Source organism: Hemitrygon akajei, chromosome 23 (assembly GCF_048418815.1).
Source record: "Hemitrygon akajei chromosome 23, sHemAka1.3, whole genome shotgun sequence".
In the NCBI taxonomy this organism is placed as follows: Eukaryota; Metazoa; Chordata; class Chondrichthyes; order Myliobatiformes; family Dasyatidae; genus Hemitrygon; species Hemitrygon akajei.
In genome coordinates this window covers 13,909,624-13,926,593 of record NC_133146.1, presented here as the reverse complement: position 1 = coordinate 13,926,593, position 16,970 = coordinate 13,909,624, and the positions used below count along the sequence as shown (strand labels likewise).

Genomic DNA, 16,970 nt, shown 5'->3' with positions numbered 1-16,970 from the left:
TGGTTATGATACAGACAGAGAAGTTGCAGAGTTTGGTGTTGAGTCCGGAAGGCCGTGGTGAGGTGCTTTTTCTCAGGTTTATTGTAACACTGCCGGGGGATCACAGACTGAGGTCAGGGTGGGATTGGGAAGGAAAAAACAAGGGGCAGGAAGCAGGCAGTTCTGAGCCGCCACTGCTCGGAACTGATCGCCCAATCCGTGTTTGGTTCTCCGACGTAGAGGAAGTCACATTGTGAGATGCAGGTCACACTGTGTTCCAGTCCTACGCTCTTCTGGAACAAGCGAGGTGGCTTCCAGCGCTGCGGCCATTTCATTACCCTGTGCCCCGCATTCTTGGGACAGTGCAAGGAATGAGGGAAGTGAAGCCGGCGCTGTTCTCTGTAGAGCAGGGATCAGCGGTGCAGATAAGGTGAATGTTGTAAGTTCCATCAGCAGAACAGTAATGTTATCAATGAGCGACTTTAATACAAGTGCGTCAGATTGTAGAGTGGATCGCCAGTGCCTTTTCCTAGGGCACCAATGGAAAACGCCAGAGGGTAAGTATTTAAGAAGATTTGGAGGAAAGTTAAAAGGAGGAAGTCCTGCACATCGTTAGAACGTAGGGAGAAACTGGAAAACCAGGAAACCCACACAGTCACAGGGAGAATGTATGAACTCCTTACAAGATAGCAGTGGGAATTGAACCCTGATTGCTGGCACGGTAAAGCATTACCCAATCCACATCCCTCATTACCTCTGAGATATCCACCCCCTCATTCTCCTGCACTCCAGGGAATAAAGTCTAAAACTATTCAATCTATCCCTGTAACTCAGCTCCTCAAGTCCATGCAACATCTGTGTAAGTTTTCTCTGCTGAATGTCTGCATCATGTTCAGATCTCTGGCTGAAGTGACTACTCGTGTTTTTCACTCCTCCACAGGGTGGTCCACCTGATTTGCCACGGTTTGTACTATTCTGTGTCTCTTATGGTCTCAAGTGCACGTCCCTGGTTGTCTCCAGCCTTGCTGACGTATCTGCAGAGAAACGAGCAGCTGCAGAGAAGGTAACGTACAGCTTGCGCTCGTGTGTATCTTCTCCCTCGTCGCTGTCACATACTTTGTGCTGCATGTAAAACCCCACTGGGAGCAGGAAAATTGCCCCTCTACACTGCCTCATCACACACTCTCAGAACAGGGACAGCACGGGTTAGATACAGAGTGAAGCTCCCTCTACACTGTCCCATCACACACTCCCAGGACAGGGACAGCACGGGTTAGATACAGAGTGAAGCTCCCTCTACACTGTCCCATCACACACTCCCAGGACAGGGACAGCACGGGTTAGATACAGAGTGAAGCTCCCTCTACACTGTCCCATCACACACTCCCAGGACAGGGACAGCACGGGTTAGATACAGAGTGAAGCTCCCTCTACACTGTCCCATCACACACTCCCAGGATGGGGACAGCACGGGTTAGATACAGAGTGAAGCTCCCTCTACACTGCCTCATCACACACTCCCAGGACAGGGACAGCACGGGTTAGATACAGAGTGAAGCTCCCTCTACACTGTCCCATCACACACTCCCAGGATGGGGACAGCACGGGTTAGATACAGAGTGAAGCTCCCTCTACACTGTCCCATCACACACTCCCAGGACAGGGACAGCACGGGTTAGATACAGAGTGAAGCTCCCTCTACACTGTCCCATCACACACTCTCAGAACAGGGACAGCACGGGTTAGATACAGAGTGAAGCTCCCTCTACACTGTCCCATCACACACTCTCAGAACAGGGACAGCACGGGTTAGATACAGAGTGAATCTCCCTCTACACTGTCCCATCACACACTCCCAGGACGGGGACAGCACGGGTTAGATACAGAGTGAATCTCCCTCTACACTGTCCCATCACACACTCCCAGGATGGGGACAGCACGGGTTAGATGCAGAGTGAAGCTCCCTCTACACTGCCTCATCACACACTCCCAGGACAGGGACAGCACGGGTTAGATACAGAGTGAAGCTCCCTCTACACTGCCTCATCACACACTCCCAGGACAGGGACAGCACGGGTTAGATACAGAGTGAAGCTCCCTCTACACCGTCCCATCACACACTCTCAGGACAGGGACAGCACGGGTTAGATACAGAGTGAAGCTCCCTCTACACTGTCCCATCACACACACCCAGGATGGGGACAGCACGGGTTAGATACAGAGTGAAGCTCCCTCTACACTGTCCCATCACACACTCTCAGGACAGGGACAGCACGGGTTAGATACAGAGTGAAGCTCCCTCTACACTGTCCCATCACACACTCCCAGGATGGGGACAGCACAGGGTAGATACAGAGTGAAGCTCCCTCTACACTGCCTCATCACACACTCCCAGGACAGGGACAGCACGGGTTAGATACAGAGTGAAACTCCCTCTACACTGTCCCATCACACACTCCCAGGACAGGGACAGCACGGGTTAGATACAGAGTGAAGCTCCCTCTACACTGTCCCATCACACACTCTCAGAACAGGGACAGCACGGGTTAGATACAGAGTGAAGCTCCCTCTACACTGTCCCATCACACACTCTCAGAACAGGGACAGCACGGGTTAGATACAGAGTGAATCTCCCTCTACACTGTCCCATCACACACTCCCAGGACAGGGACAGCACGGGTTAGATACAGAGTGAATCTCCCTCTACACTGTCCCATCACACACTCCCAGGACGGGGACAGCACGGGTTAGATGCAGAGTGAAGCTCCCTCTACACTGCCTCATCACACACTCCCAGGACAGGGACAGCACGGGTTAGATACAGAGTGAAGCTCCCTCTACACTGTCCCATCACACACTCCCAGGACAGGGACAGCACGGGTTAGATACAGAGTGAAGCTCCCTCTACACTGTCCCATCACACACTCCCAGGACAGGGACAGCACGGGTTAGATACAGAGTGAAGCTCCCTCTACACTGTCCCATCACACACTCCCAGGATGGGGACAGCACGGGTTAGATACAGAGTGAAGCTCCCTCTACACTGTCCCATCACACACTCCCAGGACAGGGACAGCACGGGTTAGATACAGAGTGAAGCTCCCTCTACACTGTCCCATCACACACTCCCAGGACAGGGACAGCACGGGTTAGATACAGAGTGAAGCTCCCTCTACACTGTCCCATCACACACTCCCAGGATGGGGACAGCACGGGTTAGATACAGAGTGAAGCTCCCTCTACACTGTCCCATCACAGACTCTCAGGACAGGGACAGCACGGGTTAGATACAGAGTGAAGCAACAGTGATTTTATTTCAAATCTGGTTTAAATACACATCGTCCTGTTTTGTCTTTATTTAGAACCCACAAGTATCTGCATCTTTTCTCAGTCGAATAACATTCAACTGGTTCAATGGGTAAGGGAAATTCTCGAGTTTTGATCTGGAAGTTGTTAATGAATGTCACAGAGTTGGATGTCGTGAACATTGGAACCCATGGTATTAATCAGCGATGTGATGATTCTTCATAAACTGTTAAAGAGAAATTGATAAATACTTGAAAGAGGAATGAATTAGATGTTTCATTGGATTGGCACTGAATGGTTGATTTTATCAATGATAATAATAGCAGAAACCTCTGCCTCCACCTATAGCAGGTCGTTCTACACACCCAACACTCTCTGTGTAAATAACTTACCTCTGACACCTCCCCCCTCCCCATACTTTCCTGCAATCACCTTAAAATCATGCCTGCTCTTATTAACCATTTCCGCCCTGGGAAAACTTCAAGCTCTCCGCTCCATCTCTGCCTATTATCATCTTGTACACCTCTATCAAGTCACCTTGCATCCTTCTTCACGCGAAAGAGAAAAGACCTAGCTCTCTCAACTTACAAAACATAAGACATGCTCTCTAATGCAGGCAGCATCCTGGTAAATTTCCTCTGCACCCTCTCTAAAGCTTCCACATCCTTCCCATAATGAGGCCACTCGAACTGAACATCATACTCCAAGTGTGGTCTAACCGAAGTTTCGTAGAGCAGCAGCGCAATCACGTGAATAATGAATGTCACCACGTGCCACGCGACTTCCTCACCGCCCTATCAACCGCTGTGCCAACTATGGGGAATCTATGGAAGTGGATCCCAAGATTCCTCTGTTGCTCCACACTGCCTGGAATAGATTGCATCGGAAGTGTGGCAAATGCATAACAATAGGATAGACAATCTACCCGGATGTAAGATTTATTTATTAATTATTGAATAATTGTGTCCCCTGGCAGGATGATGTGGAAAGGGTACAGAAAACCCCTGGAGACCAAGCACTTGTGGGAGCTGAATGAGGAGGATCAGTGCCAAACCATTTTCACTAAGTTCGAGAAGCAGATGGTACAAGAACTGAGGAAGGCCCAAAAGAGGTTGGAAAGAAAGCAGGGGAAGGAAATGCACAACGATGCAGAACAAATGAATGGATTTGACAGAAGTGCCAGCCAAGATATCCTAGTGATGGTCAGTGAGACGCCTTTTCCCCTGCACTATGTCCATCATATCCCATTTGCCTCAGTCACGTGGTGTGGTACCCCCATCACATGGTCTGCCAATATCCCAATACAAAGCAGAAAGTTGCATTCCCCACCATAGATGCTGCCTGGCCTGCTGAGTTCCTGCAGCATTTTGTGTTCCTTGCTCAAGATTTCCAGTATCTGCAGGATCCCTTGTGTTTACAACTGGCAGAAGGTGCTAGAAACACCCAGTGAGTCAGTCAGCAGAGAGTGGAGAGGGAAGTGGTTAATGCTCCAGGTCAAACACCTTCTCCAGACATGGGGATGCTCTTGCTGCTTCCCCCTCTGGTGATCCACCCCCGTGCACGGCCAAAATCCACATTTTCCTCATCACTTAGAGCATAGAGTCGTACAGCTCAGGGACAGACCCTTGGGCCTGTGGCGTTGTGCCGAACTAATGAATCTAATAATCCCCTGTGCCTGAACGTGGTCCTTATCCCTCCATTCTCTGCCATGCCTATCTTGAATGCCTCTGAATTACTGTTGCAAAACACTGCCGTCATCCCTGCCTCCACCACCATCCCAAGCAGCACATTCCAGGTACCGACCCCACTCTAAAAAAAATTGCCCCACATATCTCCATTCAACTTCAACCTCCCCCCCCCAACTTAAATACAGGGATTCTAGTATTAGACACTGGGGAAAAATAATGCTGGCTGTCTACTCTGTCTAGGCCTCTCATAATTGTATGAACTTCTATCAGATCTCCCACTGGTCTCCACAGACTGGGAATGGGTCCCCAGTGAATGGATCTGTGGAAGTGGATCTCCAGTGAACGGATCTGTGGAAATGGATCTCCAGTGAATAGATCTGTAGGAGTGGATCCCCAGTGAATAGATCTGTAGGAATGGATCCCCAGTGAAGAGATAGGTTTGCTATGAAGGGATAACGGTAAATATTACCTGTTCAGGCACTGGCTGAACCAGCGGACTATCTGGATGCAGCACACGGAGCGCCGGAGGGACTCAGCAGGTCAGAGCGTCTGTGGAGGGGAACAGGCACTGACAATTGAGCTGGATAGATGCAGACTCGCGACCTGAAACGTCAATGGCCCATTTCTCTCCACAGATCCCCCCAACTCGCCGAGTTCCTCCAGGGCTTTTGTGCATCGCTCCAGGTCCCACCATCTGCAGTCTGGTGTGTCTCTGGTGGATTGTAGATGATCAGAGGACTGTTGTACACTGAATATGGTCTTTCTTACCTTATCTATCCTACTCATCGTGTTGGTGCAGGGCCAAGTGGTTAAGGCGATTGTCTACTTATCTGAAGGTCACTAGTTCGAGCCGTGGGTGAGGCTGCATGTGTGTCCTTGCGCAAGGCATTTAACCACACATTGCTCTGCGACGACACCGGTGCCAAGCTGTATGGGTCCTAATGTCCTTCCCTTGGACAACATCGGTGGCGTGGAGAGGGGAGACTTGCAGCATGGGCAACTGCCGGTCTTCCATACAACCCTGCCCAGGCTTGCGCCCTGGAAACTTTCCAAGGTGCAAATCCATGGTCTATCGAGACTAACGGAGGCCTACATCCTACTCATCAAACTGGAGAGATTTTGGACACAAGATTCAAAGTGAGAGATTCAAAATACTCTGCAGCACTTCACGGACTGGGCGTTCTTTTAATATTTCATCCAAAAGATGACACCTCTGACCACACATCAGTCCCTTGGTATTGCCCTGGACTTTTGGCTAGATTGTTTAGAGTGAGACGAAGACCTATGTCTCCAGAGCAATCTCACTTTTGTAAATGCAGTTTGATATCTTAACACAAGAGATTCTGAAGACACTGGAAATCCTGAGGAGCAAGTGGAACTCAGCAAGTCAGACGGTGCTCATGGGAAGGAATAACTAGTCCCCATTTGTGGCTGAAGTGTCCTGATGAAGCATTTCAGCTCAAAACATTGACTATTTCTTCCTTCCCATAGACACTGCCTGACTTGCTGAGTTCCTCCAACATTTGTGTGCCTGGTGCAATTAGATTTTGGAAGTCTTCTTCTGAAATCTCTTCAGGATGAAGGCCAAACTTCAAGTCCTCCAACAGTTCGTTGACAGCAGTAACTGGCTCTGAACGTAAGCGTTCCCAGCAAGCCACCTGTAATCGCGTTCTGCTCGTGTCGGCCACCTGCCCGACACAGCTTGGGAAGTGGCGGACTCCTGCGTCTTGCGGTACTGCTGCCCTGTTTTGACCGTGCTCAGTTTTCTTTTCCGTCCCCTTTGTTTAGGAAGAAAAGAGAAGGAAGGACAAAAAGGCAAAGCCCTGCACAGAGGAGTCGGCAACGGGGTGGTTGGTGCTTGCCATGCTGAAAACCTTTTGGTACATCCTCTTAAAGGGGGTGGTGTTTAAAGTCTGCCACGACACCCTGCTGTTTGTCAGCCCCCAGCTACTGAAGTAAGTGCAACGACACAGTATGTACAGCACAGAAACAGGCCAATCAGCCACCCAGTCCAAACTGATTTGTGCTCCACACAAACCCTCCTCCATCTCTCCTGTTTCTTGATTCGATCTGTCGACAATTCTTTGAGTTGTCATACAATGTAGTGATAGATTGCTCTGTGATCCTCCGTTAAATTTTGTTCGATTGCTCTCCTGTGAAGCATACTATAGTTATCTAAATTATGTCTGCTGAAATGTTATCCCTACTTTTCTCTCTCAGAAACGGCAGTGTTTCATCTACATACATAAAACTTACTACCATGATAAAAGTCAAAGATCACCCAAAGACTTTTTCCCAGGGTGGAAACAAATAACAGTGTGAGAGATAATTTTAAAGTGTTTGGAGTAAAGTATAGGAGGTTTTTTTTGACATAGAGACTGGTGAGTGTGTGGAACACCTGTCAGAGCTGGCTGTAGAGGCAGATGCATCAGGGGCATTTAAGAAACTCTTAGATGGGCACATGGATGATCAAACAATGGAGGGAAATGTAGGACGGAAGGATTAGTTTGATCTTGGTGAATGTTAAAAGGTCTGAAGGCCCCTGTACTGCTGTGTAATGTTCTGTTTTACCACCACCACCTATCAGCTCCATCATGGGCACAAGCCTTACTATCCAGGACATCTTCAAGGAGCGATGCCTCAAAGAGGCAGCGTCCATCACTAAGGACCCCATCACCCAGCCCGTGTTCTCATTGCTACCATCAGGGAGGAGGTACAGGAGCCTGAAGGCACACATTCAATGATTCAGGAACAGCTTATTCCCCTCTGCCATCTGATTTCTGAAAGGACATTGAACCCATGAACACTCCCTCACTACTTTTTTATTTCTATTTTTGCACTACTAATTTAATTTAACTATTTAATATATGCTGTATATACTTTCTGGAATTTAAGTTTTTAAAGATTATTATGTACCGCACTGTACTGCTGCTGCAGTGACAACAAATTTCACAACAACCTGATTCTTATTCACCCCAGCCAATGTGCTCGGTGGGGCTAGAAATACAACAGGCTATTGCAGGACAAATAAAATCAATCTACATTACACAGAGCAACGGAAACAGAAAACACACCAGTGTTTCTCAGTAAATGCAAAGAGTGGAGGCTTTGGAAAGTTGCAGAAGAGGCTCATCCTGGATTAGAGAGAATGTGCTGTAAGGGGAGGTTGGACAGGTTTGGGATGCTTTTTCCTCTGGAGCGACGGAGGCTGAGGGTAGACCCGATAGAGGTTTATAAGATTATGAGAGGCATACACAGATGCCACTCTGGATTTCCAGCATCTGCAGAATTGCTCATGCTTATGGTAGAGTAAACAATCGGTGTATTTTTCCCAAATATCAGCGGGTGTGCATTAAAGGTGGACTGGGGTAAATTCAAACGAGATGTGCAGGGGAAGTTCTTTATGTAGAGAGTGGTGGCTGCCTGGGATGTGCCGCCAGTGGTGGTGGCAGAATCAACAGAGGTGCTTAAGAGACTCTTAGACAGGCACATTAATGTGCAAGGGACGGAAGGATATGGACATTGTACATACCGTAAGATCATAAGATATAGGAGCAGAATTAGGCCATTTGGCCCATTGAGTCTGCTCTGCCATTTCATAACGGCTGACCCATTTCCCTCTCAGCCCCAATCTCCTGCCTTCTCTCTGTATCCCTTTTATCCTAACTAATCAAAAAATGATCAAGCTCTGCCTTAAATATACCCAATTGCTTGGCCTCCACAGCTGCCTGTAGCAAAGAATTTCAGAGATTCACCACTCTCTGGCTAAAGAAATTCCTCCTCATCGGCAGTCTAAATGGACATCTCTCTATCCTGAGGCTGTGTCCTCTGGCCTTAGACACCACCTCTATAGGAAACATCATCTCCACATTCACTCTATCAAGGCCTTTTACCAGTTGATAGGTTTCAATGAGATCACCCTTCATTCTTCTGTATTCCAGTGAGTACAGGCCCAGAGCCATCAAACGCTCCTCATATGATCAGCCTTTCAATCCCAGAATCATTTTTGTGAACTTCCTTTGAACCCTCTCCAAAGTCAGAACATCCTTTGATAAGAAGCCCAAAAACGCTCACAGTACTCCAAACGAGGCCTCAACAGCACCATATAAAGCCATACCATTATATCCTTGCTTTTATATTCTAATCCTCTCGAAGTGAACGTTAACATTGCATCTGCCTTCCTCACCACCAACTCAACCTGCAAGTTACCCTTTAGGGAATCCTGCATGAGGTCTCCCAAGTCCCTTTCCGCCTCAGATTTTTGAACTTCCTCTCCATTTAAAAAATAGTCTATGCTTTTCTACCAAAGTGTATGATCATACATTTCCTGACACCCTATTCCACCTGCTGCTTTTTGTCCATTCTCCTATAGCCTCTCTGCTTCCTCAACTCTACCTGCCCCTCCATCTGTCTTCATATTATCCGCAAACCTGGCCATAGAGCCATCAATTCCTTCATTCAAATCATTGATATATAACGTAAAAAGAAGTGGTCCCAACACAATCCCCTGCGGAACGCTACTAGTCACTGGCAGCCACCCAGAAAAGGCTCCCTCTATTCCCAGTCTTTGCCTCCTGCTAATCAGGCTCTGCTCTATCCATGCTAGTACCTATCCTGTAATACCATGGGTTCTTAACTTGCTAAGCAGCCTCACGTGTGGCACCTTGTCAAGGGCCTTCTGAAAATCCAATTACACAAAATACACTGATTCTCCTTTGTCTATCCCGCTTGTTACTTCTTCAAAAAATTCCAACAGATTTGTCAGGCAAGACTTTCTGTTCAAGGATCCACACTGACTTTGGCCTATTTTATCATGTGCTTCCAAGTACCCTAAAACCACATCCTTAACAATCAACTCCGACACCTTCCCAGCCACTGAGGTCAGACTAACTGGCCTATAATTTCCTTTTTTTCTGCTTCTCTCTCCCTTCTTTAAGAGTGGAGAGACATTTGCAATTTTCCATTCCTCCAGAACCATGCCAGAATCAATTGATTGTTGAAAGATCATTATGAGAGCCTCCATAATCTCTTCAGAAACCTCCTTCAGACCCCTGGGGTATTGACCATCTGGTCCAGGTGACTCATCTGCCTTCAGACCTTTCACTTTCTCAACCACTTTGTCCCTAGTAATGGCAACTTCACACACTTCTGCCCCCTGACACTCTTGAATTTCCAGCATAATGCTAGTGTCTTCCACAGTGAAGACTAATGCAAAGTACTTATTCAGTTCATCTGCCATTTCCTTGTCTCCCATTACTACCTCTGCAGCATCGTTTTCAGCAGCCCATTATGTACTCTCACCTCTCTTTTACACTTGATATATCTGAAGAAACATTCAGTATCCTGTTTAATATTATTGGTTAGCTTCCCATAAATGGACTCTTGACCTCAATTCTACCTTGCTAAGATCCTGTATTTTACTGCTTACCCACATTGGACTTTCTCTGTAGCTGTTCCACTTTACTCTGTATTGTTATTGTTTATCTTATTCGACCTCAGTTGACTGTGGAATGAATTGATCTGTAAGACAAGCTTCTCACTCTACCTCAGTGCACGTGACATTAATAAACCAAAATCAATACCATTTAATTACTAACTTATTAAAAAGGTGTTTCTGATTGTCTTATGGGGTGGTAACTGGGCGAAGAAAAGGAAGGCAGTGTTTAGAGGAGTAGCTGGTTTGGGAGGTGCTGCTGTAGTGCTGGTTGTTTCAGTGTGGGCTTGGGTGAGGAGGGTGGGCAGCAGTAGGCTGAGATTTTCTACTACCTCCTAAGCTTTTAGACATGGCAGGTGAGTTCAGACCTGTGTTAGTCTCCTCCTGTGCGACGTGGGTGCTCAGAGAGCCTGTCAGAGTCCCCGATGACTCTGTGTCAACCTGTGGCTCCTGGCAGACCCCACGATGCCCCTGGAGGTGGGCATGGGTATACTTTGGAGCATCTGTAATGCTGAGAATCTTAGGCATAACACATTTAGTGAGTTGCTCACACTGCAACTTTAGGGTGGCATAGTAACATTTTACAGCGATCTGGGTTCAATTCCCGCTGCTGTCTGTAAGGAGTTTATACGTCCTCCAGGTGCTCTGGTTTCCTCTGACAGTCCAAAAAGATATGGGTTAGGGTTGTAAGTTGTGGGCATGCTACGTTGGTGTCTGAAGCGTGATTACACTTGCAGGCTGCCCCCGGCTCATTCTTGGACTCTGCTTGTCATCAATGTACTTGGCACATTTCACTGTATGTTTCGATGCACCTGCAATAAGTACATGTTAATCTTTAATAATCCTCCTTTACAAAGATCGGGAAGTGTTACCAATAGTCAGAGGAGTGCAGGAAGGTAGTGTGGGTGACGCCTGCTGCCATTTCCCTCCAAAACGTTGGAGGAGATGGCTCATCAGGAGAAGGCGGCAGTAGGCAGGATCGTGGCACCATAAGTGACTCCGCTGCACAGGAGGGCAAGGAAAAGAGTGGCAGAGTGTGGTAGGGCATTCCACTGTGAGGGGAACAGACAGGAGCTCCTGCAGTCGCAGACAGGACTCTCCGTTGGTCAGGGATGTATCGGAGTGGCTATAAGGGGCCAGTGAATATGTGGGTGTGGCAACAGGGCAGGTTAAGCTGGTGTGCTAACAGCACAGAGTGCAGACACTGTACAGTCTCAAGCTGAACAAACACTCTGTCCTTTCCTGAGCGTGGAAGTTGAGAAAGGCAAGAGTTGAGATGATAAACTGACAGAGGCAGTGTGCAGACATAGTGCTGTCACCCAGGCTGAACGTAGCCATTGAAAGCCCAACTCTTGTACAGCCCTCCTGTTCACGCCTGGGGACCAAGGTGCCCAAGCACATTAAAGATAACGATGCAAACCAAAGGATTCTAGAGTAACATTTACTATTGAACAGTAATTTTATTTAGAGATACTAAACAGTAACTGGTCCTTCCAGCACAGCGAGACCACGCACGGCCCGTTTACACCCATGCGACCAATTAACCTACTAACCCGTATGTCTTTGTAATGTAGAAGGAAACCGGAACACCTGGAGAAAACCCAGAGACTCTTTGCTAATTCTGAAGTAGTATTGGCCTGTAACATGTAGATTCTAATGGCTATTAACACCTGTGTTACTATAGTGAGTGTTCTTCAGGTTCTCATACCTGGGGAGTGTAATGGGGATAAACTCCAATTACTTATTAAATACTCCCAATGCTGTGCGTCTCAAATGGTATCTCTGATAACCAAGTCCAGCTCCTGGCCTTCATGCATAGTTTGGCTATTAAACCCAACGGAACCATTTCTACTGACGGGAGAATGGGTTACTAGTATCTTAAAGCCAGTCGCTTTGGACAGATGGGGCTCATTGGTTGTGGTTGGCAGCTCATCTAACAGAAGGAAAACTCTGATCTCAAACCTCCACTGCCTTGCAGCTACACCCACTCATGGGGAAAGCTTCAGGAGTAAACCCCAAGGAGAATTCTGGAGCTGGGGTCCCTAAGGCAGTCCTACGTTGAGTTGAATGCTGACTGGCGACTCCTGCGATGCCACTGTATCAGTCTCTGCTGTTCTTTTGGATTGCTCAGCTGTGTGTACGGGCAACAGCTTGCTCTCCATATCGTACTGCCCTGGCTTGCGTAGACAGCTGGGATGCAACATCCATGGTTGACCCTGGTCAACACGGGGTCTCCTATCGTAGTGATTGGTGATTGATTGATTCTGCAAATAAGGAATTTAAACACACATACTCGAGGTTTCCAATTGGCCAATAATTGTATCCATCTAGTCAATTTCTGCATAAAGATGACATTTCTTTGTTCAAACTTCAGAACAGTTTGGTGACAGGGTTTGTGTTGTGATCAAGAGGTGAGAATGAGGAACAAAGGGAGACTGATGAATGAGTGCAAGTTGTCAGTGTCAATCAGCAATGATAAACAGCCAGTTGTCATGGAGTATGTGCTCTATGTAATAATGATTGAAGGAAAAGAGCTGGACAAGGATTTACAGGCCAAATTTATGGAGCCAGGAGATTAAATGTAAAAAGTAGGACTTCAGATGTAGTAATCCCAGGATTGCTACCCGAGCCACGTGCTAGAAATGGTTGTATAGTAAGGAAGAACATGTGACTTGAGCAGTGGTGCAGGAGGGAAGATTTCAGAATCCTGGGGCATTAGAAACAGTAATACAAAATCGGATGATCTACACCGGGATCAGTGACCTAGAGTGATTGCTTGCTAGGCTGTTCCGGAGGGTTTAAACTAATATAACGGGGAGATTGGAATCCAGGCAGAAAGACAGATGGAGCAGTGCAGAGACCAAAGGGAACAGTAGAGAAGAGGTAAGAGTGGAGTACAGAAACGTCAAATGCACAGGACTCAAAGATTACTATATTCCAAAAGGACGACATGTGGAAGGGATGTTGTCTGATTGCCTGTGGCATTCAAAAGAAGGTCCCTGAACTTGTGTAACAAATCGTATATCGTGGGATATGATTTGGTGGCCATCATAGAAACATAGTTGCAGGGTGGAGATGATGAACTAGCTGGGGTATTAGATAAGCAGAAAGATGTGCTTTAATTAAGGGTGAACTTCAGGCGATAACGAGAGATGATATACAGGTGTGATCTAAGGGGCAGGCTGTTGAGTTCATCTGGGGAGGGATTATAAATAGCAAAGGAGGAAAATTACTGGTGGGAGTTTGTGGTAAACTATGTATACCTGTCTGGACACACCCCTCTGCTGGCTGCTCCTGTGGCTCCTCCCACAGACCCCTGTATAAAGGTGATTGGGACACTGCTCCTCCCTCAGTCTTCAAATGGTCGTGCTCCCTTTCTCGCTGTTAATAAAAGCCTATCGTTCACTTCCAGTCTCCTAGAGTTATTGATGGTGGATCAGAGTTGTCTTTAGGCCTCCAGGTAATAACCTTAAAGTGGCATAGACAACGAACTATGAAATATCTGATGCATGGAAGAATGGAATGGCAATTGTCATGGGGGATTTAACTTACACATAGGTTGGGTGAAGCAAATTGGTTGAGACGATCTTGTGCAGTACTTCAGAAAATACATCTGTGATAGCTTTCTTGAAGAGCATGTTAGTGAATCTACAAGGGAAGATGCTATCTTAGTTGGAGTCCTTTGCAATGAAACAGGCAATATTAGCAATCTTGTAGGTAAGGATCCTCTTGGAAGAGTGATTATAAAAAGGAGGGTGGAATAGTTTGATTTAAAACCAGTGTATTAGACCTAAATGAGGGAGACTACAAAGGGATTTAGGGAGGAGCTATTTAGCGTAGCCTGGGAACACAGACTATAAGGTGGGACACTTGAGGAACAGTGGAAAACACTCAGAGATTCTTCACTCTCAACAATGTATATTCCAGTTAAAAGGACAGGAAGGGTAGGGAGAGCCAGCCTTGTGTGGCTAAGGAAGTTGAGGAAGGCATCAGACTAAAAGCTCATGTGTACAAAGTTGCCAAGAGTAGTGGGAAACTGGAAGACTGGGAATTCCTTAGGGCTGCCTGACAAAACAGACACACACAAAATGCTGGTGAAACTCAGCAGGCCAGGCAGTATTTATGGAAAAGAGCAAACAGTCGACGTTTTGAGCTGAGCCCCTTCATCAGTCTTGAAGTATCTGATTCATGTCCTGAAGAAGGATCTCGGCCCAAAACTCTTTTCCACAGATGCTGCCTGGACTGTTGAGTTCCTCTAGCATTTTGTGTGTTTCACTTGGATTTCCAGCCTCTGCTGATTTTCTCTTGATTGTGGAAGAACCCCCAAGCTGGAAATAAAATGGGAGATAGGATATGAAAGTAAACTAGCATGAAATTTAAAACAGATCGTGGAAGTTTTAATAATTATAAAAAGTGGAAAAGAGTGGCTAAAGTGAAGGCAGAAGAGAAGAGGGGATTAGTATTGGGTAATGTGGAAATGACCTCGTCTTTGAACAATTGTTTTGTGTTTGTCTTCATGGTGCAGGGTGTCTAAGAGAGGTGTTACAGATGTGATAGGAGGTGAGGATCCAAATGCCATCTCTGTTACTAAAGAGGTTGTGGCCCTGAAGGTAGATAATTCCCCTCGTCCTGATGGAATGCATCTCAAGGAATTGGAAAAAACTAGTGGGACTTGTGTAAGAATTCAACGGCTCTAGACTGTGATACCCTTGCAGTTAGTAAAACTCATGAGTCATTGTGATTCTGCATAGTAACAGGCCCTTTCGCCCAAATAGTCACTTGATCAAGATAAAGATATATAATACCTTGACTTGTCACACATGACTATAAATCACAGGGGCAGAATTAGGCAATTCAGCCCATCGAGTCTGCTTTGTAATTGTATAGTGGCTGACTTATTAACCCTCTCAATCCCATTCTCCTGTCTCCTCCCCGTAACTTTTGAGGCCCTGACTATCAACTTCCACTTTAAATATACCCAATGACATGGTCTCCACAGCCATCTGTGCCAATGAATTCCACAGGTACACCACTGGTTAAAGAAATTCCTCCTCATCTCTATTGTAAAGGGATATCCTTCTATTCTGAGGCTGTGCTCTCTCGTCCTAGACTCCCCCATTATCAGAAGCCTCCTTGCCACATTCACTCTCTCAAGGCCTTTCAATATTTATAGTTTTCAATGAGACCCCCCTTCATTCATCCAAACTCTAGCAAGCACAGGCTCAGCGCCATCAAATGCTCCTCATATGCTAACCCTTACTTTCCCAGGATCCTCCTCTGGACCCTCTCCGATGCCAGCACATCCTCTCTTAGTTAAAGGGCCCCAAACTGCTCACAATACTCTGACCAATGCCTTGTGGAGCCTTGACATTACATCCCTGCTTTTAAATCCCAGTTCTCTCGAAGTGAGTGCTAATATTGCATTTGTCTTAGTGTACAATGAAACACAGTGCTTGCATCAACAACCAGCGTGACCCGAGGGTATGCTGGGGGCAGCCTCGACTCTCACCGTGCTTTTGGAGCCAACATGACATGCCTACAATTTACTACCATCCCATATGTCTTTGGAATGTGGGAGGAAACCCAGGGAGAACTCCTTACGGACTGTGACAGTAATTGGATCCCAATCTTGCAGCTGAAGCCGTTAAGCATTACACTGCTACAAGGGCATCGAGTGATATGATGACTGCATCGGTGACTCTGTCTCTGCTGTAATTGCTTTGCTTTGTCCTTTTGTTTTATTAAACAGGCTGATGGTTTCCTTCACTGAAGATGAGTCCGTTTATGTGTGGAAGGGGTACATGTATGCCGTGCTGCTGTTCATCCTGGCCGCCCTTCAGTCGATGATGTTGCAGCAATACTTCAACTGCTGCTTCCTGCTCGGAATGCGAGTCCGGACAGCTGTCACTGCTGCCGTCTACAAGAAGGTGGGGTACCAATGACCCCAAACGCCAGCTGTCTACTCTCCTCCGCAGACCTTTCAGGAAAATGGTTTTTTTTTGCTAGAGGATTGGACACTGTGGTATTGGCGTATTCAGGGTAGAATTTATACGATCATTGTCTCAGGCCGGTGGAACACAGCATGGAAACAGACCCTTTGGCCCACTTGAGCCCGTGCTGACCATCGACCGCTCATTTACATTCACCTCATTTCATTCTACCCCTCCCGTACACACTACAGGCACTTTACTGCCACCAACCACACAGCTTCGGGACATGGGAGGACACTGGAGCTCCCAAGAGAGAGACCCGCAGGGTCATAGGGACAGCATGCAGACTGCACACAGACAGCTCGTGGTGTCTCATGGTTGAATTGAAGTAGCTGTTTATGAACCTGGTGGTGTGGGACTTCTGGTTCTGCACCTCCTGCCCGGCAGTAGCTGTGAGGAGATGGCATGGTCTGGATGGTGGGGATCTTTGATGATGCGTGTTGCCTTCTTGAGGCAGTGCCTCCTGCAGATACTGACAATGGTGGGGAGAGATGAGCCCTTGATGCATTGGGCAGAGCCTGCTACTCTCTGCGGCTTCTGGACATTCCTGGACGTTCTATCGCCATTGGATCT

General features: G+C 47.1%; 1 protein-coding gene across 1 annotated transcript in view; it reads left to right on the top strand.

Annotated features, from left to right (window-relative positions):
- abcc2 (ATP-binding cassette, sub-family C (CFTR/MRP), member 2) overlaps window positions 1-16,970 on the top strand; it is a 131,650-nt gene that overhangs the window by 22,208 nt on the left and 92,472 nt on the right. The window contains exons 5-9 of the mRNA XM_073026959.1: window positions 920-1,042; window positions 3,342-3,397; window positions 4,262-4,487; window positions 6,762-6,928; window positions 16,157-16,334. Of these exons, the coding sequence (XP_072883060.1) occupies window positions 920-1,042; window positions 3,342-3,397; window positions 4,262-4,487; window positions 6,762-6,928; window positions 16,157-16,334 (750 nt within the window). The remainder of the gene's footprint in view (window positions 1-919; window positions 1,043-3,341; window positions 3,398-4,261; window positions 4,488-6,761; window positions 6,929-16,156; window positions 16,335-16,970) is intronic.